Here is a 26,054-nt window from a genome sequence, read left to right as displayed (position 1 = left end):
AAAAAAATGATGTTTTTAAAAACGTCACTTTAATTGACTGTGTGTGGGGGAAAACGTCGTTTTATGTCTTGTAAAAAACGACCAAAAAAAATTGAAGCATGCTTCAATTTTATGTGTCGTTTTTCAAAAGTGCACTTTTTACTTCACAGAAATTGACCGTGTGTAGCAAAAAACGTCGTTTTCTAAGACGTTTTTTCATCCACGCATGCCCAGAAGCTACTTATGAAGCGAGCTTCAATGGTAAAACGTGGTGGAACGTAACCTCACTTTGCAAGATCATTGTGAGAAAACGATGGTGTGTAGGCAACTTCGTCTTTGAAAATCGAAATTTCAAAAACTTCATTTTTTACTTCACAGAAAGTGTCGTTTTTTTTCATCACATAAAGTGATGGTGTGTACGGGGCATAAGAGGTAGAGTGCTACACTTAACTGATCACATACTGATATTCAGTGTGTGCAGTCCAAGCCTTGTTTGTCTTTTTTGGGCCTTCTGTTGTAGCTAGTAATAAAACATTAATCACTGATGCTTTTTGCTAATTAAATCAAATAAAAAATTAAACTCTGACACCCCTCCCCCCATCCATGTATACACTCCCCAGAAATTATTATATGGAAGAATTATATGGAAGAGCAGGGATTTATAATGTGAAAGCCATATTAAAATGCTTTAAGGGCCATATTTATAAAGCAGTGAAGGTCACTTGTAATATTTATTCACTGGCGGTGAATCAATCCTGTCACTTAAAACACATGCACCAGGAAGCTTTATCTTCAGAAAATGTCTGGTGAATGACAGATTAAATGTAAAGAAAATTTGTTATAATAATATAAAAAGTACTGGCTAGAAATCCATTATATGTTGCCTATATTCTTATTAATGTTACCTTCCTCTGGAGAGAGTAGAAAAACTGCCACCTTCTGTACATGGTGACTTTAATTTTAACTTAGAAGAAAAGATTTTGGAATTGTTGAAGGAGCTCTGTAAGTAGACCATGCTCTGAGAGTCCATTATAGACTCCCAGTGGGAAATATATATAAAATGATATGAAGGAATGCAGGTATACTTTTTAAACTTAATAGTATGCCTGAAATAACAGAAAAATAACAGTTTAAACTAAAGTATTAATTTTAAACTGAATAGTAGACAACACCATCTGATTTTTCTGCCTGGTTTAAAATGGCAAATTACATTTAATTAAACAAATGTACATTTATGTGAAATATTAGATTGCTCACATACTCTAGAATCTGAGATTGGTCTGGGAATTCTGTGACTGCTGGTAGATATGAGTCTAAAAAAAACAATTTATACAGTTCTCTGTAAAACCTTTAAAATTCATTGAATGTCTAAGTTCTGAATTTGCATAGTTTTTATTAACATTTATTTTTTTCCAGCTATCCATATTGTAGCCCATTTAATTAATATAGAACGATACCACAGAAGTCAGTCATTGGACGCCGGAGGATTATGTAACACATTGTCATATATTGGCAATCATCCTAATGAGAGTTATTTGAATCCCGTCAGAAGATATGAAACAGTAAGTTGTTTTGAACTGACTTTGATAAAGCACAATACCTCCAATTTTTCGGAAGGTTTCGTATTTTTTTATTTTTAATTCGCTTTGTGGCCCTTATTTAAAGGCTGTCCATTCTAAAGCACTATGCCATGCACTTTTACATTTATTCTACCTCAAATAAGGCTGCCAATTGGACTGTGTGACATTTCCAAAACCGCTGGCAGGGCAGCTAAAGGACTTGAATAAATTAAATTGAAAAAAGCATATGGGAGCAGCCTGGTAACTGGTGTCTGAACTTCATACAATGAGGTTGATTTACTAAAACTGGAGAGTGCAAAATCTGGTGCAGCTGTGCATGGTAGCCAATCAGCTTCTAATTTCAGCTTGTTCAATTAAGCTTTGACAAAAAAAACTGAAAGGTGATTGGTTTCTATGTAGGGCTGCACCAGATTTTGCACTTTTCAGTTTTTATAAATCAACCCCAATGTGTGTAGTCTCATGTAACCCTATATACAATGGAAAAAAAATGTCTTGTTGGTGAATAAGAGTGTCCACCTTCTACAGCAGTGGTTAGAGTCGGTTCACACTAGGGCGACACGACTTCCAGCGCGACTTTCAGAGGCGACTCCGACACGACTTGAGCATGAACCACAGGCGATCTGGGGCGATTTACAACACGACTTGAAGTCATCCCCAGGACAGGAGACTTTCCAGTGGCCAATCAAACAACAATCCGCTCTGTGGGAGGGAGGGGGAGGGAGAGGTTTGCCTGAGAAATGTATGTTATCTTCCTGGAGAGTCGCTTCAGTTAAATAAGTGATCAGACTTGGAGGCAACTTCCATTGAAATCAATGGGTACAAATCGCCTACAAGTCGGATTGAAGTAGTACAGGAACCTCTTCTGAAGTCGGAGCGACTTGAGTAGTGTGTATTAACACCGCTCCCATTCACTTACATTGTTTTTCTCTACAGCGTGACTTGGGACGACTTGAGGCAACCTCAAGTCGGATCCCAAGTCGCCCCAGAGTGAACCGACTCTTACTTTCAGAGACTAAGCAGCATAAACCAGAATATATCAACATTTTTTTTAAAGATATATCAAATATAAATCACTTTAGTAAAAAATTCCATCCATCACCATTGAAAAAATATAGCAAGCCCCTATCACCCCTACCTTCCCCCTCCCATTCCCCTCACCCCTCCTCTTTCACAATTCTCTGCTTTCATCCCCACACTTGGACCTTACCTAGATTCTTTATCTTTGTTATACTTTACCTTTACTGTACTCTTTTTTATGTTATAAAGGAAAACTAGATGGGAGGCTGAACCCGCAGGGCTACGAAACACTATCACCTATGTATTTCCAATCACACCAAACCACATAATACACAGATGTGAATACCACAGTCCCGAATTGAACCCACCTTCACATGAAAGCCCATTTAAAGGCCCTACTTAACTGTCTGTCATTAGTGCGAAATCTGTATTTCAATGTCATCAACTGTATTACTGTCAATGTAATATCTTTGTTACTGAGGCCAGGGCCTGGATTAACATAGGGGCTATTGGAGCTGCAGCTCCAGGCCCCTTCCTCAAGATCGGCCCATTTGCCCAAAAAAAAAAAAAAAAGATAGACTTTGAGGATTGCAGCTCAGCAACCAGGGCTCACACATTTGGGGGGCATGTACCTGAAGACCCACCCCACCATTGGACAAAATATGGGGCAGCTATCATTTATGGTTTCAGAGATAACGGGGCTCCCTGCGCATCCTGTCAGAAGCTGTATACAGAGCGGCCAGTTTAAATACAAGCTGACACACTCTGCAGCAGACTGAGAGGATGAGCTCACAGGGCTTATAATAATTATTTGTATAATAACCCCTTGCCACCCAGGCCAATTCTGACACTTCTATCCTATATGTAATAATCATCATTTGTTTTTTTTTGCTAGAAAACTGCTCAGAACCCTCAAACATTATATATATTGTTTTAGCAGACACCCTATGGCAGGGATATGCAATTAGCGGACCTCCAGCTGTTGCAGAACTACAAGTCCCATGAGGCATAGCAAGACTGACAGCCACAAGCATGACACCCAGAGGCAGAGGCATGATGGAACTTGTAGTTTTGCAACAGCTGGAGGTCCGCTAATTGCATATCCCTGCCCTATGGAATAAAATGGTGGTCTTTGCAACTTTTTATGTTACACCGTAAAAGAAAAACACTAAAGTTAGCACGATTTTTTGTATACTAAGCAATGTTTTTTACAGGTTACATGTTTAGAATTACAGAGGAGGTCTAGTGCTAGTGTTATTGTGTTCTGTCTGTGAATACAATGATCAGTATTGCTAACCATAGCTGGCAGCACTGATTGTTTTGGGAAAAATCTGACAGGCTGGTTGTACTCAAGTCCGATAAAAAATTGACTTGTGTAAAACCAGCTACCTCATACATAGAACGACCATGGCTGGTCTCTGCTTAATTGGGGTAATTGTAATCCATGTACAGTATGGCCTGCCTAACCACTACGCAGTCCCTAAACATCTTTCCACAAACATTTACAATTTTCCTTCCCAGATTCCTTCATCCACCTCACCTGTACATACTCTCCACACTTCTCTCCTACTGCCCACTTTCATAAACTCCTCTATTGTACAAAGTGCCGGCTGTCATACCCTCCACACTGCTCTCCTGTACATACTGATCGCTCTCATACCCTCTACATTTCTCTCCTGTACATACTGCCTATTGTCATACGCTCCACACTTCTCTTCTGTACATACTGCCCACTGTCACACCCTCCACACTCTTCTCCTGTACATACCGCTTGCCATCTTACCCTCCACACTCATTTAATGTACATACTGCTCAGTATCATATCGTCTACACTCCTCTTCTGTACATACTGCACACTGTCATACCCCCCCACTCCTCTCCTGTACATACTGCCTACATTCATAAACTCCTCTAATGTACATACTGTAGTGCCGGCTGTCATACCCTCCACACTCCTCTCCTGTACATACTGCCCCCATCATACCCTCCACACTCCTCTCCTGTACATACTACCCACTATCATACCATCCACACTCCTCTCCTGTACATACTGCCCACTATCATACCTTCCACACTCCTCTCCTGTACATACCGCCCACTGTGATACCCTCCACACTGCTCTCCTGTACATACTGCTCACTGTCATACCCTGCACACTCCTCTCCTGTACATCCTGTAACCCAACCTTACCCTCCACACTCCTCTCCTGTACATACTGTAACCCAACCCTACCCTTCACACTCCTCTCCTGTACATACTGCCAACTATCTTTCTCTCCACATTCCTCTCCTGTACATACTGCCCCATCATACCCTCCACTCTCCTCTCCTGTACATACTGCCCACTGTCATCTCCACACTCCTCTCCTGTACATACTGCCCACTTCTATACCCTCTAAACTCCTCTCCGGTACATACTACCCTCTGTCATATCCCCCACACTCCTTTCCTATGCATATTACCCACTTTCATACCCGTCAAACTCCACTCCTGTACATAGTGCCTTCTGCCATACCCTCCATGCTCCTCTCCTGTACATAGTGCCTTCTGCCATACCATCCACACTCCTCTCCTGTACATTGTGCCCACTGTTAGACCCTCCACATTTCTTTCCATCACCTGCACATACTTCCCACTTTTATACCGTCCATACTCCTCCCCTATGCCTCTTACCCTCAAAAATAGTTCTTTAAAATTATACTGAATATCCTCAATGTTACCAGCTCTAGAATGGGCACACTTGTCAGTTCAACTAAAGGAAATCTTCTCAGTCCTCATATTCTTTCTGCCCATTATTAGTACTCATTTCTTTTTGTGATTACTACTATGATGTATAAAGGGACATAGGGGATCTCAGCTACTCTAAATATAGCACATATAACACAAAAAGTGTCCCTGAAAATATTTTTGAAATGTTGGCAACTATGCACTTAGGCACTGGCCATGGGCCACCGGGTCAGTAGAGGCCCCATGAGAGGCTCCTGGGATCCTGTGATAATAAAGTGGTAGTAAACTTCGCTAACATTACTACCTTTAAGAGGCCCTGAGGTAGGTTATGCCACAATGTACAAGTATGCACAGCATATTAGCACATTAGGGTACACTTAAATTGTCAGACTGAGCCCTCTAGTGCTGCGCTGTGATCAATCCGGCTGGGCTCGGGCGCTTCCATCTTAACTCGGTCTTCCTTCTGGGTTCCGTGCCTTCGGTCACTTGCCTTGCCTGCGTTGATGTCATTCCCACGCATGCTCATGCGCATCCTCTGTCTCTCATCCCCTTTTCTCTCTCCTCCTCCCTTACCCCTCACCAATCCTCTCTCTCTCTCTCTCTCTCTCTCTCTCATCCTCCCTCTCTCTCTTTAATTTAATTTATAACAAAAAAGTGTTTGCATATTTATTTATTATTTATAAAAGGCCCACCAAAATCCTCAGCACCAGGCCCATGATGTTCTTAATCTGGCCCTGACTGAGGCCCCTGTGGGCCGGCCTCTCTGTTATAAATAAATAAATAAAAAAGTATAGCAAGAGGAATGAGTTATAGTTGTAAGTTCAACCCACATCCCATAAGACTTTTAAGGAACTTTTGAAAAAGAGGGTGGGACTTTCAAAGGTGTTGAGACCTTCATTCAAAATAATTCATTGAAAAAACTGTATGTTAAAAATTAGCCTTAATAATAAATTATTCATTAAAATGTTTAAATTGGGTAAACATCCCTTAAAACATGTGCAAAAAGTTATATATATCCTCATGGCTAATGCAAATCCAGATTAGAGGTTTTCCCCTCAACATTCCTATATACAAAATGTGAGTCAAATATACTATCGCACATATCATAGAAGAAAAGGGGAGGGGTGCCTCATCTGAACGCATTTAGCTTTAGCTTCCTCAGGGGTTCAAGGGGGTACAGTTAAGGATGATTAATGAAATATCCAGGGCATTAAGCTATGTTCAGTGCTAGAGAGTCATATTAATTAGTTATCTCTCACAAAATGATCACAGATGGCAGTGGTATAGGATGATAGCAGATGTGAAGATTGCCATAAAAAAATATGCAGCCCCCCCCACTGCACCCACACAAAGGGGGGGGGGGTGCTTCAGAAACCACCCACAGGAGGGGGATAGTATTAGTTTCAATGCCTCATATCCAGAAAGTGCAAGTAAAATGTCCTATCTGGCTAGATAAGCCATAGAGCACCACTAGGAAAGGGGCTCTAGAGGTTCAAAGAGGATCCAAGCCCTAATCCAGTGAGAGTCCTGATGGCTCTTTGCTGCTGCACGACTTGTAATCTGTGTTAATGCAGGTGATTACTAAGTAATCACCTCTAGAGCTAAGTAATCACTAAGTAATTACTAAGTAATCACCTCTAGAGCTAAGTAATCACCTCTAGAGCCCCTTTCCTAGTGGTGCTTTATGGCTTGGCTAGTCGGATAGGACCCTTTACAACCGTGGCCAAAACAAATATTAATTTTCACATTGTCTGCTGCCTCAGTTTTTGTAATGGCAATTTGCATATACTCCAGAATGTTATAAAGAGTGATCAGATGAATTGAAATTAATTGCAAGGCCCCTCTTTGCCATGAAAATTAACTTAATCCCATAAAAAAAAAATTCCACTGTATTTGGGAAGAAGGCTTCAGGGCGCCCAAAAAAGTCCAGCAAGCGCCAGGATCGGGGCACCACCAGTGTTGAGCTTGCTCAGGAATTGCAGCAGGCAAGTGTGAGTGCATCTGCATGCACTGTGAGGAGAAGACTTTTGAAGGATGACCTGGTGTCAAGAAGGGTAGCAAAAAAGACAGGAAAAACATCAGGGACAGACTGATATTCTGCAAAATGTACAGGGATTGGACTGCTGAGGACTGGGGTAAAGTAATTTTCTCTGATGAATCACCTTTCCGATTGTTTGGGGCATTCGGAAAAAACCTTGCCCGGAGAAGTCCTGTGTCATGCCAACAGTTATGCCGCGTACACACGATCATTTTTCGGCATGAAAAAAAACGTAGTTTTTCAGCATGTCTAAAAAACAATGTTTTTCCAACTTCATCATTAAAAACGACGTTGCCCACACACCATCGTTTAAAAAAAATGATGAACAAAGCGTGGTGACTTACAACGTACGATGGCACTCTAAAGGGGAAGTTCGCCTTTGGGCTGTTTTAGCTGATTTTGTGTTAGTAAAAGACGATTCACGCTTTTCTGTCTGTTACAGCGTGATGAATGTACTTATTCCTTTATGAACGGTAGTTTTACCTGAACGAGCGCTCCCATCTCATAACTTACTTCTGAGCATGCGCGGGTTTAAAACTTAGTTTTAGCCCACACACGATAATTTTTTACAACCCGAAAAAATAAATTTTTTAAAACAACGTTAAAAAATGCAACATGTTCGATTTTTTTTCAGAAGCCGAAAACGATGTGAAGCCCACACACGATAATTTTAAATTACGTTTTTAAAAACTGTTTTTTTTCATGCCGAAAAATGATCGTGTGTACGCGGCATAAATCTTAAGACCATTCATGTGTGGGATTGTTTCTTAGACAAGGGAGTGGGCTTGAACACAGCTATGAATAAAGAATGATACAAAAACCTCCTTGCATTAACTATGAGGATGTATATAACTTTTCACACATGCTTTTTAGGCGATGTTTTCCCCAATTTAAACATTTTAATGAATTTATTGTTTAAAATAAATTTTTAACATTAACAACAGTTAAAACAACAGTTGTCTCAATTAATTATTCTAAATGAAGGTCTCAACACCTTTGAAGAGCCACCATTTAAAAAAGATAATGTTATCTTTCCACAAAACCACCCCCTCAAAGACATGAAATAGTAGCAACACCAAGTGGGTGGGTAAGTCGAGAATAGAACCAACTCCTTAACCATCGACTCATCAACACCAAATAGTGTATACCACCTCACGGAAGGGCAGAAATCTGCAATAAAGGGCTAGCCACAAAAAGAGTCTAAAAAATGGTTTATGTTTAAAGAAGAAATAGAATGTAATTATGCTAACATAATTATACCTGCCCGTTGTGCATACTGTCTTGCAGTTACGTAACAAAGAAGTTCCCTTCCATCCAGTGTATACATACTGACCGCACCAGCATTCAAGTGGAATTGTTTCACATGGATTGTGGCATATACATATCCCACCCATCACAGCTTGTTGTCAGTCCACTCTGTATAAAGTAGATGTAAACCAGGTGGTCAATCCACCATTCCTTCGGCATAGAGAAACCATTCAACGGTCAAAACAATGTCTTGCTGTACCGTCCGATGTGCATGCCTGCCTCACTGTTGGCATCTCCTATCGCTGCTCCGCTGTTGCCTGCCGAAGTTCTGGTTCTTTGGACCATTCTCATCTGATGGACTGATCGTGTGTACGAGGCCTTAGAGCCCTTTCACACTGAGGCGTTTGAAAACTGGCCATAAAACAATGAGCGCTTTTGCAGCGTTTTTCAATCGCTTTTGAATCGCGACTCAAAAACTGCTTCAAGAACCAATTTGAGGTGCTTTTAAATCGCTTTTGAGGTGCTTCCCATTCATTTCAATGTAGAGGGGCACTTTTGAGGTGCCTTTTTTAGCGCTTCAAACAAGCTCCAAAGATTTCACCCCCCCACCAGTGCACCACCCAAGTGTGAAAGCATTCTTAGATTTTAAGAGAAATAGGCTTTTGCAAGCTTTTCAGGCCCTTTTTTTTAAGGGCCAAAACGATTAAAAAGCGACTCAGTGTAAAAGGGCTCTTTTATTTAAACTTTCAGGACAAATTTTAAGAATCATTTACTTGTAAAGAAGAGCAAGGTAATAGAGATTTTCACATAAGTCAATGATGACAATTGTACAAGTTTTACAGAATACTTGTGATAATTAATTCAGTTTTTCTTTCCAGTTTTTATAAACCAGCAGCAGCAAAAAATAAGCACCGTGATCATTATGATGCATTTGTTACTTTGGTTTTCTTAACACTTAGGCTTTGTAAATCTTGCCGATGACATACTAATGTCTTTTTATTGTATGTATTTTTTTGTATTCTAGAGCATAACAAAAGAAACAATTGTTACATTGGCTGGGATCACTGGCTTTATAATCACGTTGGCGCTTGTGTTAATTATAACCTCATCCACAGAGACCATAAAAAGGTCATTCTATGAAGTTTTCTGGTATACCCACAACCTATCCATTGTTTTCTTCATTGGACTTGTTATACATGGTGCAGGGTAAGCATACAAATTCTAGAATTTTGCTTATATTATTACAAGGTGCTGCCTGAAATGTGAATAATTAATGATCTCGTAACGTTATACTGGCCCAAATTATGTACTTTTGAACAATGTGTTGGGTGAGCACGAGCGAAGCGTACGTCCGGCCGGCGCATTTTTTTTACGTCGTTTGCGTTAGGCTTTTTCCGGCGTAAAGTTACCCCTGCTATATGAGGCGTAGCCAATGTTAAGTATGGACATCGTTCCCGCGTCGAGTTTTTAAAATTTTACGTCGTTTGCGTAAGTCGTTCGCGAATATGGCTGTACGTAAGTTACGTTCACGTCTAAAGCAATGACGATTTGCGGCGTAATTTCGAGCATGCGCACTGGGATTTTTTCACGAACGCCGCATGCGCCGTTCATAAAATACTTCAAATACGCGGGGTCACCATCCATTTAAATAAAACACGCCCACATCATCCCCATTTGAATTAGGCGGGCTTACGCCGGACAACATACGTTATGCCACCGTAACTAAGGGCGCAAGTCCTTTCTGAATACGGAACTTGAGCCCTAAATTACGGCGGCGTAACATATCGCAGAAATGTTAGGCCCGCAGATAGATAGACGAATCTATCTGAATCCGGCCCTATGTGTTTATCTTTTGCAGAATTCAGTAAAACTGAAAATTAATATGCATGTTATATTATTTATTCATCTTGCCAGGTAAATAAAAATTTTAAAGAATAATATTCTGTATATATACACAAGATTATTCATAGCATTGTATTTACTGAGAGGTTTCAAGGCTAACGTTTCACTAAAAAATAAAGCTTTCAACTTAAAGGGGAGTTCCAGCCAATATTTATGTTTATTAAAAGTTAGCAGCTACAAAAAGTGTAGCTGCTGGCTTTTAATAAACAGACACTTACCTGCTCCAGCGTTCCAGCGACGCGCCGGCCGGGGCTCCGCTCCTCTCCCCCCCTCCCCGGCCGGCGTCTTCATTGTCACTGTGGGCACCCGGCCGTGACAGCTTTCGGCTTCACGCCGGGCACCCACTGCGCATGTGCGAGCGGCACTGCGCATGCGCGCGTGGCGCGGCCCGGCGCTGCGCTGTTTGATTGGACAGGTGATCGCCTAGGACCTGTCACGTGTCCTAGGCGATCGCCTACAGGGAGGCGCTGCCAAAAGGCGATTAAGCTTAATCGCCTTTGCAGCCCCTCGGCGGAAGGAGGAAGTGGGACAGGAAGTCCCCTTCTCCTGAAGCCCCCACTCCCCCCCAAAAAAAATTACATGCCAAATGTGGCATGTAAGGGGGCAAGGAGTGGGATAAGCGGAAGTTCCATTTTTGGGTGGAACTCCGCTTTAATGAACACCAAAATGCTGTATAACCAGAGGAAATGTTTTTTCATGGCATAATTTTAGCTTTTAGTTATTTGTCAGTTACCATATGCCCAATTCAGTATTTATTATTATTTCTCTAGGCAGATAGTCCGTGGACAGACTCCGCAAAGTTTGTTACAACATAATCTTTCATATTGTAAAGATCACTACAATGAGTGGGGAGAAACGGAACAATGCCCTTTTCCGCAATTTTCTGGCAACAAACCAGGGGTAAGATATGTTGTAAGATACTGTAATGTGATATATGTACTTTTAAACCAATCAATTTATCATCAAGTATGATAAGTTTGAGAGGTTTCCTCAATGCTTTTCTTTTATTTTTCTACTTGACCAGCATAAAGGAGTAGAGGCTGTTCACTTTGCAAAGTGAATGCTGTCCGAGTTTAGTAACTCATGACAAGGTAAGAAGATAAGGAAGGTCAGTGGCGTCACTAGGTTTGGTGTCACCTGGTGCGGCAAAACATGGTGTCACCCCCCTCCTGTCTATCCTGCCCAGCGCCCTGCAGGCAGCGCACGGTCAAGAGGCGCACCCACAAATGGCCCCTGTAAATTAAAGTGGTATTGGGCCGGCTGGGGGGATATAGGGCAGGTTGGGGTAATATAAGGCAGGTTGCGGTGGTGTAGGGCAGATTGGGGTGATATAGGGCAGGCCGGGGTGGCATAGGGCGGGATGGGGTGGTATAGAGCACGTTTGGGTGGTATAGGGCAGTTTGCAGTGGTAAAGGGCAGGTTGGGTGGCAAAGGGCAGGATGGGGTGATATAGGGCAGGGTGTGGTGGCATAGGGCAGGTTGGGGTGGTATAGAGCAGGTTGCGGTGGCAGAGGGCAGGTTGGGGTGGTATAGGGCAGGCTGAGGTGGCATAGGGCAGGTTTTGGTGGCATAGGGCAGGTTGTGGTGGCATAGGGCAGTTTGTGGTGATATAGGGCAGGCTGGGGTGATATAGGGCAGGTTGTGGTGGCATAGAGCAGGCTGGGTGGTATAGGGCAGGCTGGGTGGTATAGGGCAGTTTGTGGTGATATAGGGCAGGCTGGGGTGGTATAGGGCAGGTTGTGGTGGCATAGAGCAGGCTGGGTGGTATAGGGCAGGCTGGGTGGTATAGGCCAGTTTGGGGTGGTATAGGGCAGGTTGGGGTGGTATAGGGCAGGTTGTGGTGGCATAGGGCAGGTTGTGGTGGTATAGGTCAGGCTGGGGTGGAATAGGGCAGGTTGCGGAGGCATAGGGCAGGTTGGGGTGATATAGGGCAGGCTGTAGTGGCATAGGGCAGGTTGCAGTGGCATAGGGCAGGTTGTAGTGGCATAGGGCAGGCTGAGGTGGCATAGGGCAGGCTGAGGTGGCATAGGACAAGTTGCGGTGGCATAGGGCGGGTTGGGGTGGTATAGAGCAGGTTGCGGTGGCATAGGGAAGGTTGCAGGGATATAGGGCAGGCTGGGGTGGTATAGGAAAGGTTGCAGTGGTATAGGGCAGGCTGGGGTGGTATAGGGCAGGTTGCAGTGGCATAGGGCAGGCTGAGGTGGTATAGGGCAGTTTGTGGTGGTATAGGGCAGTCTGGGGTGATATACGGCAGGCTGGAGTGGCATAGGGCAGGCTGGAGTGGCATAGGGCAGGCTGGGGTGGCATGAGGCAGGTTGCAGTGGTATAGGGCAGGCTGGGGTAGTATAGGGCAGGTTGCAGTGGTATAGGGCAGGCTGAGGTGGTATAGGGCAGTTTGTGGTGGTATAGGGCAGGCTGGGGTGCTATATGGCAGGCTGGGGTGCTATATGGCAGGCTGAGGTGATATAGGGCAGGCTGGAGTGGCATAGGGCAGTTTGAAGTGGCATAAGGCAGGCTGAGGTGGTATGGTACCAGTCATGACTAAGCACTAATCAATAGTGTGAAACGCGTCAGCTGCATCCCCTTTTTTTGCTGTGATGTGTGGTGTTTAAAGCTTTATTTACCAATAAAAGGCAACCAAAAGGTTTTTTCAGAGTGCGGCTGTCCAGACATTCTTTCCAATTTTGCTTCGTGCATTGCGGGCACCTGGGCTTTTCTGAGAGGACACGGATTGTTTTCATACACCCATCTGGAGCGTTACCTCTATTTCTTTAAAAACACTTTAATTGAACAAGCTGAATTTAGAAGCTGATTGGCTAACATACACAGCTTCACCAGATTCTGAGTGCTCCAGTTTTAGTAAATCTCCCCATTGCTTGCGTGTATCAGAATATACGGTATAACAGGCGAAGCAGCAGACTAATGAGCTCACGTCTGTCACTTTTCCTATTCCTCCTATCAGCATTTACTTGTTAGCACATGACCACTGAAGCACAGCTTGCTGGCTCCTTGCTTCTTCTTCTCCCCATCTGACCTCTGCTGTATAGTAGAGTACGATAGGCTGATACAAGATCAAATTCAGGCACTTACACTTGAATTTCTAAAATACATTTAGTGGTGCATTAATGAGAACAGAGCTGTAATATTTTGTGTCTTTTATATACATTTTTATTTATTATTATTATTTTTTTGCATTAAAGCAAGAATTTAGACAAATACCTGTTATATCTGTGATTTAAGTGTTTTTTTTTCGGAAATGTGTAATCATAAGAATTTTAGTAATGGGATTATGCTATATAATTTATACATTTTACCTACCCTTTCATTCCCAACTTGCCCAACCTCTTTTTATTAATATGGATTGCAAAGTCTGCCAGCTGAATATGTATAACAAACTGCCTTTCTTCCTAACAGGCATGGAAATGGGTCATTTGTCCTTTAGCGTTATATGTGTGTGAGAGGATAATACGTTTTTGGAGGTCTAAACAAGATGTTATAATAACAAAGGTAACTAAGTAAACATGTAAACTACAAATATATCGTTAAACAAGTGATTTGTCCACTTCCATGACCGTAAGGGCCCTTTTACACAAATGCGGACCGTATATCCATTTTTCATCCATCCATTTTCGGATGAAAAACGGACATACATGTATCCCTATGGGATTGCAGATGTCAGCGCATGAACATCCGATCTCATCGGTCTCTGCTATGCTCCGTTTTTGCAGACGGAGGAAAATCCTATTTTTCCATTCGTTTGCAGATCGGATCAGACGAACATGGACAGACGGTCCGTGTTCATCCGATCCCCCCATAGAGGAGAGCGGAGATCTGACAGGGCGGTCCCTGCACAGGAGTGTTCTGGCGGGGGCGTGGGGGGGCCCCTTGTCAAAGCACAAAATAACAGCAGGAGAGATCGCTGTACTAATTTCGGATTATTAGAACAGCAGCTCTGACTGGAGCTGTCAGCTTTTTTTCATTTAGCTCAGCGGGTTGTGTACCAGGCTTAAATGTCTTCAAGGAATACCACCTTTTAGTTGACAGTAAAGAGAGGAATGGGTAAAAGGCCATTTTTGTAGTGCAGAAAGCTAAAGTTTAGGCACACATACCAGATCTTCACCAGAGCACCAGCTTAGTGATGGACTTTATTGGTGGGTGTACCAGGTTGCAACTTTCAGGCCCACCTGCTTAGAAAGCAGCTGAACAGAAACATTACAAGACCATGGTACACAGTCTACAGGCCATATAAGAAAAAGGGACAGGCAAAAGGTCAGAGCAACTAGAAAACAAGAATAGTCAGTCTTTGTCAATCCATGGCCTCTCTGGCCAGGAAACAAGACAAATGAGCACAGGTGGTATGAGGGGGTCTAATAAACCCTTGATGTCTTCATAAAAATAACCTATCATCTGCACTATGCTATCACATAGGCCAGTTAAGTAAAAAAAAATAAAAAAAAATTTTTAAATGCTCGTTGCTACTATTTACACTATGTACACACATGCAAATTCAAACGTGCACATTGGGTGTTTTTTTGTTTTTTTAAACAATCACCAGGCCTAAAATAAGCATTTTAACAAAATGTGCTAAAAAAAATTGGAAAAATGTTAAAGGACTTATTGTAGACAGGAAAGTCTAGACTTCTATACTGTAGGTATCATAGTTTGAATTCAGTGCATACAATTCATATGCTTGTCTGAAACAAGGGTAGTAATGGAGCCCCTGTAAACATTATAACAATGTTTTAAGAACTAAATCCGGATATACACGGGTCGAATTTTGAAATAATTTTCGTTTGAAAATCTTATCTAAGAATTTTCGCACCATTAGTGGGCTGCAGCAACAGCCAATTTTCGTGCAGGAATCAAATTTGAGTAATCGGACATGTTGTAAAACTAAGGATTTTCTAATCAACGATGGGAGAATTGTGAGAGAAATGTAATAGAAAAAGGAATGCACATGTGCAAGAAAAGAAAACTCCCGGAAAGAAAAGAAGTCTCCTGGCCACGAAAAAAAAATTATGTAGCAACATGAGGTGAAATTGAAGGCTCTGTTGGCCGAATTTCGAAAATTAATGGTGGCGTCATCGGATCACAAAAAAAAAACGAACTTTCTGATTTTGAAAAAAAAAAATCTTCGAAATTCGACAATGTATGGCCTGCTTAAGTCTCTGATAGTAATGAAGACCATTGGTGATTTATATATGAAGCTGATATCTGCAATTTATTTCTTAGGTTGTCACGCATCCTTCTGGAGTTTTGGAGATTCAAATGAAGAAACAAGGTTTTACTATGCAGCCAGGACAATATATTTTCCTTCAGTGTCCTTCTGTATCACATCTAGAGTGGCATCCATTTACACTAACATCAGCTCCTGAAGAGCCATTTTTCAGCGTACATGTGAGATCTGTTGGAGACTGGACCCAAAAGATTATCACGGAGTGCGTAGCAAACAGAAATCTCCTTCAGAATATTTGGCATCCTCCTAGGTTTGTTACTTTCTCATAATTTATAATCTGGCTACGCAGTATATCTCTTTGATCAATTCTAAGAACCCTTTCACATTGGGACGGTTTGCAGGCGCTATAACGCTAGAAATAGTGCCTGCAAACCTACCTGAAACAGCCGCTGCTGTCTCTCCAGTGTGTATACCGCTCCTCCACCGCTCCTGCCCATTGAAAACAATGGGGCACTGCAGCTATACCGCCAGCAAAGCGCCGAGGCGATTTGCGGTGTTTTTTAACCCTTTCTCGGCCACTAGCGGGGGGGTAAAACTGCCCCGCTAGCAGCCGAATGGCGCCGTGCATGAGCAATGGACAAGGGCGCTTTAGGAGGGGTGGAGGAGCGGTGTATACATCGCTCCTTCACCGCTCCAAAGATTTTGCTTGCAGGAGTTGTTTTAACGTCGTGCCAGCGCATCACCTCAGTTTGTATGGGATTCCCAGTGGTAAAAAGGGGGAAAACCAAGACCCTGCTCGATAAGTTTTCCCCCCTACACACGAGAGGTTTTCCCGACAGGAAAACTGTGATGGAGCTTTGGTCGGGAATCCTGGCCGTGTGTATTGTTGTTGTGTATTTTTTTCACATAGGAAAACTGCCCGAAAAAAAAAAAGGCTGGGAATCCGGCTGGTTCTCTTTTTTTTCCCGGTAGTTTTCCTGTCGGGAAAACTGTGATGGAGTATACACACGGCCGGTTTTCCCAGCCAAAAGCTCTTGTTTGTACGAGACTTTAGACAGCAGGGTAGCCGTTTTTTTGGGAACTTTACAGGCTGGTGAATCCCTCTAACGGGGCAAAGACAGCAGTAAAAACCTGACAAAACTTAAAAAAAAAAGTTTTGCCCTTGGTTATATTTTATTGTTTGTTTAATTAATACATCAGGCCCTTCGTTCCTGTCAAATATTCTTTGTCTGTACCTGATCTGTAATTCACAGCTTTCTACTGAGCTAACAGATGTGATAGAAACAGGAAGACAATAGACAGACCTGGAAACCAGCCAAGAATCATAGGTAACCCAGGTTAACGTATTCTCTCTATACATGGTTGTCCCCAGGATGTAAACTTTTTAAGAGGGGAATATCAAAGCTCTAACTGCTAACCTCCTCTTTTGAAAATCCTAGTTTTCTGGCTATCATGTTTATTCTTTGGCTTTAATGTTTTAGGTCACTGATCTGAAGACAGTAAAGAAATAAATAATTCTGTCTTTTCTATTACTTCAATTTGCTGCATTACTGTTCCAAATCCATGATTGATGATGAAGAAGTACTGAAACCAGACACAGCCAGACAACTAATGTTTAGAGCAATGGTAGCCTCCACATTTTTCTAATGACTGGTGTACTCTAATGCTAAATAGGCCCCTTTCTGTATCTCAAGCTAGTAAGCAAGGGTAGCAAAATCTGTAATAAGAAAGAGAAACCCAGGAGAACAGAGAATAAATTAGACACTGAAGTAGAAAAACTTCTAGGCAGAGACACAACTAGAACCTTCAGGGCTCCGGTGCAAGAAACCATAAAAAGCCTCCATGACTGGGCCCCCCACACAGTGGAGAAACGCCAGGGCCTTGTCGCAGGCAAGACATTTGCAACCCTGGTATTTCCACCACTGGGGGCAGTATTATTTTTGGTTATTTGATTTTTTTACATTTTTTTTTACCATTTAATTAATTTATGTTTTACAATTTTTTTTTTTTTACAATTTTTTAGGAGCCCCGTTGGGTGTCTTTGGTGAAGTATCAGGGGTCGAAACAGATCTCTGATGTTTTACCTTTGAGACAGAAAAAGGATATTAACCCTCTGAGCGGTATTCCCGAGTCTGACTCGGGGTGAGATTTTTGGGCTACGATCGGTAACCCCGAGTCAGACTCGGGCTTGCCTCGCAGCATCCATAGGCTTGGTTTACTTACCTTGTCCCTGGATCCAGCGATGCCACCGCGCTGTGTGAGCGAGCGGGACCTCGCTCGATTAACACAGTGCCTCTGTGTGCCGCCGATCTCCGTTCCCTGTGACGTTACAACGCACGGGGGCGGAGAACGGCGCCAAATTCAAAAAGGTAAACAAACACAATACATACAGTATACTGTAAACTTATAGTATATACTTACAGTACTGTATGTAAAAAATACACACCCCCCTTGTCCCTAGTGGTCTGCCAGTGCCCTACATGTACTTTTATATAATAAAAACTGTTCTTTCTGCCTGCAAACTGTAGATTGTCCATAGCAACCAAAAGTGTCCCTTTATGTCAAAAATGGTTTTAGAGCTGCTAGAAAACAGCGATAATAAATTATAATCACTTGCAGAATTGTACGATAGCGATTTGTGGGGAAATTCGTCATAAAAAAATAAAAGTAATGACAGCGACAATTCTGCAACTGAGCAAATTCCAGTGATTTTGAGTTAATTACATTATTGAATAATTTTTATTTTTATTATATTATTATTTGTTATAATTATTTATAATTATTTATTATATTATAATTTATAATTTTGTTTTTAAAAAAAATTCATACCCGGGGTGCCTACTAGACTCTTGTTTGGTCAGATTTAAGTGAGTTATTCCTAAGAATTAAAGGCCTACAGTATAAAACGCCAAACTTCCTTGCAAATAATGGTACCGCTTTCAGCATCTTTTTTCTGAAATAATCATACCGCCAGGGAGGTTAAGTGCACAGCCTCAATCTCCTTCTCTGCAGCATCAGCTGCCCAGAATGAATGGACAGGAATAACTCTGTACAGAGCTTCCCATATATTCACAAACTGAAGCATAGTAAACACAGTTCACTATGCCTCAGTTATGAATGAACGGAATCAGTGATCGGTACAGATCGCTGGCTCTTTTCATTAAAGGGGTTGTAAAGGTTTTTTTTTTTTTTCTAAATAGGTTCATTTAAACTAGTGCATTGTTGGTTCACTTACCTTTTCCCTCGATTTCCCTTCCAAATGTTTTTTTTCTTTGTCTGAATTTCTCACTTCCTGTTCCTCCTCGGTAAGCTTGCCCCCATCATCCGAGCCATTCTGGCTGGGGGTAGTCAGCGTGCTTGCCCCCTCCCTTGGGACTACATCCCTGCGGGGAGACGGGATGTAGTCCCAAGGGGGGGGTGAGCACCCTGACTAACCCCCAGCTGGAAAGGCTCAGATGATGGGGGCAAGCTTACTGAGGAGGAACAGGAAGTGAGAAATTCAGACAAAGAAAAAAAACATTTAGAAGGGAAAACGACGGAAAAGGTAAGTGAACCAACAATGCACTAGTATAAATGAACCCATTTAGAAAATAAAAAACAAACCTTTGCAACCCCTTTAATGAAAAGAGCCAGTGATCTGTACCGATCACTGATTCCGTTCATTCATAACTGTGACATAGTGAACTGTGTTTACTATGCTTCGGTTTGTGAATAGAGGAGTCAGCAGAAGCCCGATCACAGCAGAAGGTAGCTAGGTGGCATGTAGAGCAACCATACTCCTTAATTTCCCTTCTGCAGCCTTCCAGTGGCGGCAGGAGGGAAGTTAAGGGAAATGGTTGTTCTATGGAGGGGCACAGTGGAGTTGCTCAATGGAGGAGGTCAGTTCATCTATATGCCGTCCCCACTGCCCCACCCATCCAGGTGTACAGGGGTCCATACGGGAGCCCTGGAGCATGGGGCCAGGTCACAATTGCAAGGCCAGCAGTGACTGATGGAGTCCAGAGAGGGTCTATGCAGTAAAATGTGTAAGTTCTGTGCACTATAGTGCGCTGTATTACAAAAAAGGCGTCATGTCCATTATTTTGGCCATTGAGGTGCATTGGCAGCATGGTAGCCCAATGCAAATTAATGGGCTGCCTTAAGGTAAGTTAATGCGCAAAATACTGCAAATTAACATGCTTGTGGTAATACAAAGGTCTAAAGGAAACCTTAAACCTAGTCAGATTTTAATAAGGAAGATCAACAATACTGCAGGTATGGATCATATGATCTAGCTCTACCTGAAAAATTTATAGTGACATCACAGTGTAGCTCAGTGAATTAACCTGGGTTCTTTAAATCTGCAAAGTCTGGATCAAACTTGAACTAGAGCAGATCAGTTTGCTTATTTCCAGCCTATTAAATGTAAACAGACTGGTAAATATTCATTATTTTTAGGTATATATTTTACATTTCATTTATTTTTGCAGTGTAAATCTTCATATTCACGAAATTATGCTGACCTTTTTTTCATTACAGACTGGCTGTTGATGGACCCTATGGATCAGCAACAACTAATGTGTTTAACTTTAAAGTCAGTGTATGCATTGCAGCTGGGATTGGAGTGACACCATTTGCATCAGTGCTGAAATCTATTTGGTATGATTCATGTGATCCAAACAGAGCAATGAAACTAGAAAAGGTATAAAAAATGCTGACAAGTTCACCCAAGCAACTGCATTGTTTGAGTTTGGAGGGGGGGGGCTACATATAGAAGTTTTTTTTGTAATGCAGAGAATGCATTAAGCTAAAAAAACTTCTACCTGTAGAACCACTTTAACCCTTTAGGCCGCCCCCCCAGGTCACCAGAACTAGTGTCCTTATTGGAAGATTTCTGCCCTATCACTGTTCTGAGGAAAAAACAAAAATTTGTGATTTTTTTTTACTTTCAATTTCAATGATAAACGTTAAATAGGACTAGAGAGGATGAATCTCCCTTATGGGGCACAGACAAAGATAAAAACCTGGCAGAAGCTCTAGGCTGCGCTGCAGTGTGAATGGGACACATAGGAAACAATTGTTACCTGTGTGTCCTTACAGTGAAAGTTTTTTTACAGTGCAATAAAATACCTGTCATACCTGTGTGAATTCACCATTAGGCCGCGTACACACCATAGGATCGCCAGAGGAGAACGGTCTGAAGGACCGTTTTCATCAGTCCAAACCGATCGTGTATAGGCCCCATAGGTTATTTAGCCTTCGGTCAAAAAAATGAGAACTTGCTTTAAAATTGAACCGATGGACTGGTAACCGATAGGTCAAAACCGATCGTTAGTATGGAAAACCATCGTTCTAATCGGATGGACTGATCGTGTGTACGAGGCTTTAGTTATACTTTAATAACTTGACCTCCGGAAATTTTTTCCTCCCTATGACCAGGCCTTTTTTTTGCGATACGGCACTGTGCTACTTTAACTGACAATTGCGCGGTCATGCAACACTGTACCCAAAAAAATGTATGTTTTTTTTTCACACAAATAGAGCTTTCTTTTGGTGGTATTTGATCGCCTCTAGGTTTTTTATTTTTTGCGCTAAGAAACAAAAAAGACAGACAATTTTGAAACAATAAAAATAATACATATTTTTTTACTTTTCTGCTAAAAAAACACACTCATAAATTTAGACCTATATATTCAGCTACATATTTTTAGTAAAAAATCTGAATAAGTGTATATTGATTGATTTTCCAAAAGTTATAGCGTCTACAAACTATGGGATATTTTTAATTATTAAATTTTTTTTTTTACTAGTAATAGCGGTGATCAGTGACTTATAGCGGAACTGCGATATTGTGGACATTCTGACACTAACTAAAACTTTTGACACTTTTTGGAGACCAGTGACACCGATACAGTGATCAGGGCTAAATAATATTCAATATCACTATACTAATGACACTGGCTGGGAAGCAGTTTAACATCAGGGGCGATCAAAGGGATAACTGTGTGCCTAGCCATTTTTTTGCTATACTGTGTGAGGTGCTTTTACTAGGGGAAGAGATGGAATTGATTCCCTTCTTTGCAGGGACACAAACTCCATCCCTTCCCTCCTGTCAGAACGGCGATCTGCCTTAATCAAATAGGCAGATCGCAGTTCTGTCTCTCTGTCTAATGATCGGCGGGTGCCAGAGGACATTGGTACTGTGCACCCATCGATCTGCTTCCGCTGTGTGTAATCACAGCCAAAGTGATCTGGCACACAGGTGCCACCTTAAGTAGTTAGGGGAAACTGTTAAATAAAACAACTAATTTTTAAAAAGCCTCAATGAACCATAAGCTGGGGGTCCACAGCATTACAGTGTGTCATGAATATGCAACAAGTCTGTCTGCTTACTTGATCTCCATGTGTTCATTAGAGGCTGACCCTGCTCTGGTTCCCCTTTTTATCACTTCCTCTTCCTGTATGGCTCCACCCTAGTCCATCCCAGGAAGCCTATATTAACCGTTGCTCTACAGGTCTGCAGTGCTGTTCAACAGTGTTCCTATGCTTAGTTCCTGTCTGCAGTATAGTTGCTAGTTCCTGTTTGCAGAGTGCTTTGTTCATCTTCCGTGTACCGTTTTGGCTTGTTCCCGACTTCCTTGTCTGCCTGTGCCCCTGACTATTTGCATGTCCCACGGTTATCCTTGTCTGCCTGTTGCCCTGACCTCGGCTTGCCCATCACCACTGTTTGTCCTGCTGACTGCTTCCCCTTTCTCCCTGCGGAGTGTGACTTGAGGAATCTCGGGGATACGACCTGGACCCAGTTGCGGCCAAGACCATCCTTACCATCAAAGGCTCTGGTGAATACAAAACTGGGTCTTAGACTCCGCGCCCTGGGTGATCTTAGGTTCACGCTTCGTCTCTGCTAGCAGTAGTCGGCCATAGGATTCACCACCCTGTGGTGCATCCCTGACCCCTACGGGGTGCACTTGTCACCTGGCTACGGGTGACCTGACACAGTGCAGTGAAAAAAGTACAGAAGGCTGCATTTTTCCACACCACAAGCGTTCAACAATATGCGCAAATGCATGTAAATCAAAGGACAAATGAGGATGTAAAAATGCGCATCGGCTGCATATAACCACACATCAACTGCATGTAAATGTGCATAAAAATGCATAATAAATACATGAAAATGTGCATGAAAAAAACTTCAGTATAGATGCACAGTGGTGTGAATGGGTGCTGAGATAGTGTGTGTTCTGGTTTTAAATTGTGTGTTTTTTTTTTTTTTACAAATACACTAAGTGTATGTTCACCTTTGTGTTTCTTTTTATTTATTTTTCCAGGTATAATTGTGAATGATACTTGTTCTTTAATTTTTAGGTGTATTTTTATTGGCTTTGTCGTGATACTCATGCTTTTGAATGGTTTGCTGACCTACTTCAGTCTTTAGAGGAGCAAATGTCAGAACAAGGCAAATTAAATTTCCTTAGTTATCATCTTTTTCTCACAGGCTGGGATGATAATCAGGTAAAACATTTGTGTCATTGTCAATTTCTTTTTGTGGAAAAAAATGAATTAAAAAAATACACAAAATGGAATCAAATAATAAAAGAAAAGGGCAGAAATAATTTTTTTGTATTTTTCTTTTTTTCTATATAGTGTAATGTTATTTACCTTTATTGTGCATACATTAAAAAGATAAAAAATTTAAAGCAACATAACACAAATTACAACAAAAGAGAAAAAATAACACACAAAAAAACAACAACCTTTATGAGCCCTTTAAAGCCCAATTCAAACCTTTAAAACTTACCAAAAAACAATTAATGCATTTTACAAAATACAATTTCCAGATTGTGACCAAAATTGCTCTAGCAAAGCGCGGTGACGTACAAAACGTACGACGGCACTATAAAGGGGAAGTTCCATGCGGATGGCGCCACCCTTGGGGCTGCTTTTGCTGATTTTGTGTTAGTAAAAGACGATTCGCGCTTTCCTGTCTGTTACAGCGTGATGAATGTGCTTGCTCCATTACGAACGGTAGTTTTACCAGAACAAGCGCTCCCATCTCATAACTTGCTTCTGAGCATGCGCGGATTTTTCACGTCGTTAAAACCCACGCACGACCATTTTTTACAACCCGAAAAACGACAACGTTTAAAACGACGTGAAAAAATAGAGCATGTTCGAAAAAAGTTTTGACTGTTTTTCAGAACTCGAAAAATGCTCTGAAGCCCACACACGATTGTTTTAAATTACATTTTTAACAAACTTGTTTTTTTACAACCCGAAAAATGATCGTGTGTACGCAACGCAGCATGAGAAGTAATGATAGCATTCTGCATCTTGCACTCCTGTACCATGCTTCCAGTCTAAAAGAAGGGAAACAATATCTAACGAGTGGACATTGATGGTCCACTCGTTAGATATTGTTTCCCTTCTTTTATACCTTACAGATGTGGCCCATGTGAGTGCTCTCCTTACGTTTCTTTCCCATTTCTTCTATTTTTCTTTCCTCCCCTTTTTCTTTTTTTCACTCTTTCTCCTTCTTCCCTTTTCCCTTTCCTTTTTTCTTCTTTTTTCTACCTTTTCCTCTTTTCCTCATCCTTTTCCTTCCCCTCCTTTTTTTGAATCAATGCTTCCAGTCTATTTGCAGAATTGGCACATCCTTCAATTTTGTAACTTGTCAACAAAGCTGACACTACTTAAATTTTGACTTCTTTCACTCTGGCAAAAACCACAGGTGATCTTACTAGTCTACTGCTTTCTCACTCATTACACTGTAGGCAGGTGCATTCTACATTTTCCACTGCCAGTGGCACTTAACTACAGTGGCATTGCAGAGGGAGAGGAAGGCAAGAGGATTATGGCACCCATGTGACTCTGGCGGACATTTTGGGTCAAGCAGAGTTTATTTAAGATCCTAGTTTTCAGGCTTGGGACGCATTTTGCATATGGGCAGTGTAGGGACAGGTCATCTGTCTGTCAGGGACAGTAATTAGTAGGAGGGAGAGGTTCCAGACGGAAAAAGCAGGGAAGGCTATCCTTCGTTAAAGCCCCTCCGTTTGGGTACGGACCAGCCAGGATGCATTCCACCCCTCAAGACAGATCCTGTCAGTGCACCTGCGACCTATTTGTATACTCTTCAATGAAACATTCTGTGAGTGCACCAAGTTGAGTTCTCTTCCCGCTGAGCAGTTGTGCTTTATCGGACTTTACTGTTACTGCAACTGGACTCTTTACTGCCGCCTGCACCATGCTGCACGCCTGCACCTCCCCACAAGACTACCCATCTTTTGGCCAGCCTGCCAACCTAGGAGACCATTCTTTGTTTGCATGCAGTCTGCAAGAACATAGGACATGTGCCTCAAGCAGACATTTTATATTGTACATGCTCATGTTTAACTGGCAAAAAACTGACCTATTAAGAAAAAAATAAAATAAAAAATAAAATTGAGTTATTAGAACAAGAATTCCCTATGGCCCTGGCATGAATCTGTATACCACATTTCTAAATGTTATGTTTGTACCTCCTGCATTCCCTTGCCCTTGTAACATACATTAATTACTAGTCTTTACCATCTATTATATTTCTGTATATGGTCAGCAATTGGAAAGTTTCATTTTCTGCAATGTGTGCACACAATATTTTAGTTCCTTATTAAAGTATTTTGAATTGAAAGTTCTGTTGTTATCATATATCTATTTTAGGTTAAGCATATAGCTCTTCACTATGATAGTGAACTAGATGTGATTACTGGCTTAAGACATAAAACTAATTATGGAAGGCCCAACTGGCATAAAGAATTCAGGTCTATAGCAGACAAGCATCCAAGGTAAACCATATATCTAATTTTTATATACTTACTGTATACAAATATACATTTTTATGTACATACTGTATATAATTATTTTTTCATTGGCACGATCATTGTCACAGTGTAGTACTTTGCATACATTTAGAGGACACAAAATGTAACAAAACAAATAAATGTAACTAGATGTGTAGTTTAAGAAAATACAGTTGAACCTTGGATTACGAGCATAATCCATTCCAGGAGTATGCTCATAATCCAAAGTACTCGCATATCAAAGCAAGTTTTCCCATTGAAGTCAATAGAAACAAAAATAATTTGTTCTGCATTGACTTCAATGGGATGCAATGCCGAATGTGGCCAGAGGTGGGGGAGCGAAAAGGCCCAAAGACACTTCGGCTTGTTTCCTGCGCTCCCGTACCTTAGGCTAAATGAGGTACTGCAGGCCAATGTTAGGCTTTTCTCGGCTCCTGCGCCCCCGTACCTCAGGCCAAATGAGGTACTGCAGGCCTATTTAGCTTGAATTCTGCTCGTCTTGCGAGTCAACACTTGCAAACCGAGTCAGAATTAAAAAAAAACGTTGCTCGCAAATCAAAACGCTCTCAAACC

The 26,054-nt window shown here is 41.7% G+C and overlaps 1 protein-coding gene across 1 annotated transcript in view; it reads left to right on the top strand.

Moving 5' to 3' along the window:
- NOX3 (NADPH oxidase 3) overlaps window positions 1-26,054 on the top strand; it is a 57,300-nt gene that overhangs the window by 28,299 nt on the left and 2,947 nt on the right. The window contains exons 5-12 of the mRNA XM_040350970.1: window positions 1,396-1,541; window positions 9,613-9,794; window positions 11,261-11,390; window positions 13,905-13,997; window positions 15,723-15,976; window positions 20,185-20,347; window positions 23,011-23,157; window positions 25,342-25,466. Of these exons, the coding sequence (XP_040206904.1) occupies window positions 1,396-1,541; window positions 9,613-9,794; window positions 11,261-11,390; window positions 13,905-13,997; window positions 15,723-15,976; window positions 20,185-20,347; window positions 23,011-23,157; window positions 25,342-25,466 (1,240 nt within the window). The remainder of the gene's footprint in view (window positions 1-1,395; window positions 1,542-9,612; window positions 9,795-11,260; window positions 11,391-13,904; window positions 13,998-15,722; window positions 15,977-20,184; window positions 20,348-23,010; window positions 23,158-25,341; window positions 25,467-26,054) is intronic.

This window comes from Rana temporaria, chromosome 4, assembly GCF_905171775.1.
Source record: "Rana temporaria chromosome 4, aRanTem1.1, whole genome shotgun sequence".
NCBI lineage: Eukaryota > Metazoa > Chordata > Amphibia > Anura > Ranidae > Rana > Rana temporaria.
The sequence above is the reverse complement of the archived record's forward strand: the minus strand, read 5'-3'. Positions and strand labels throughout refer to the sequence as shown.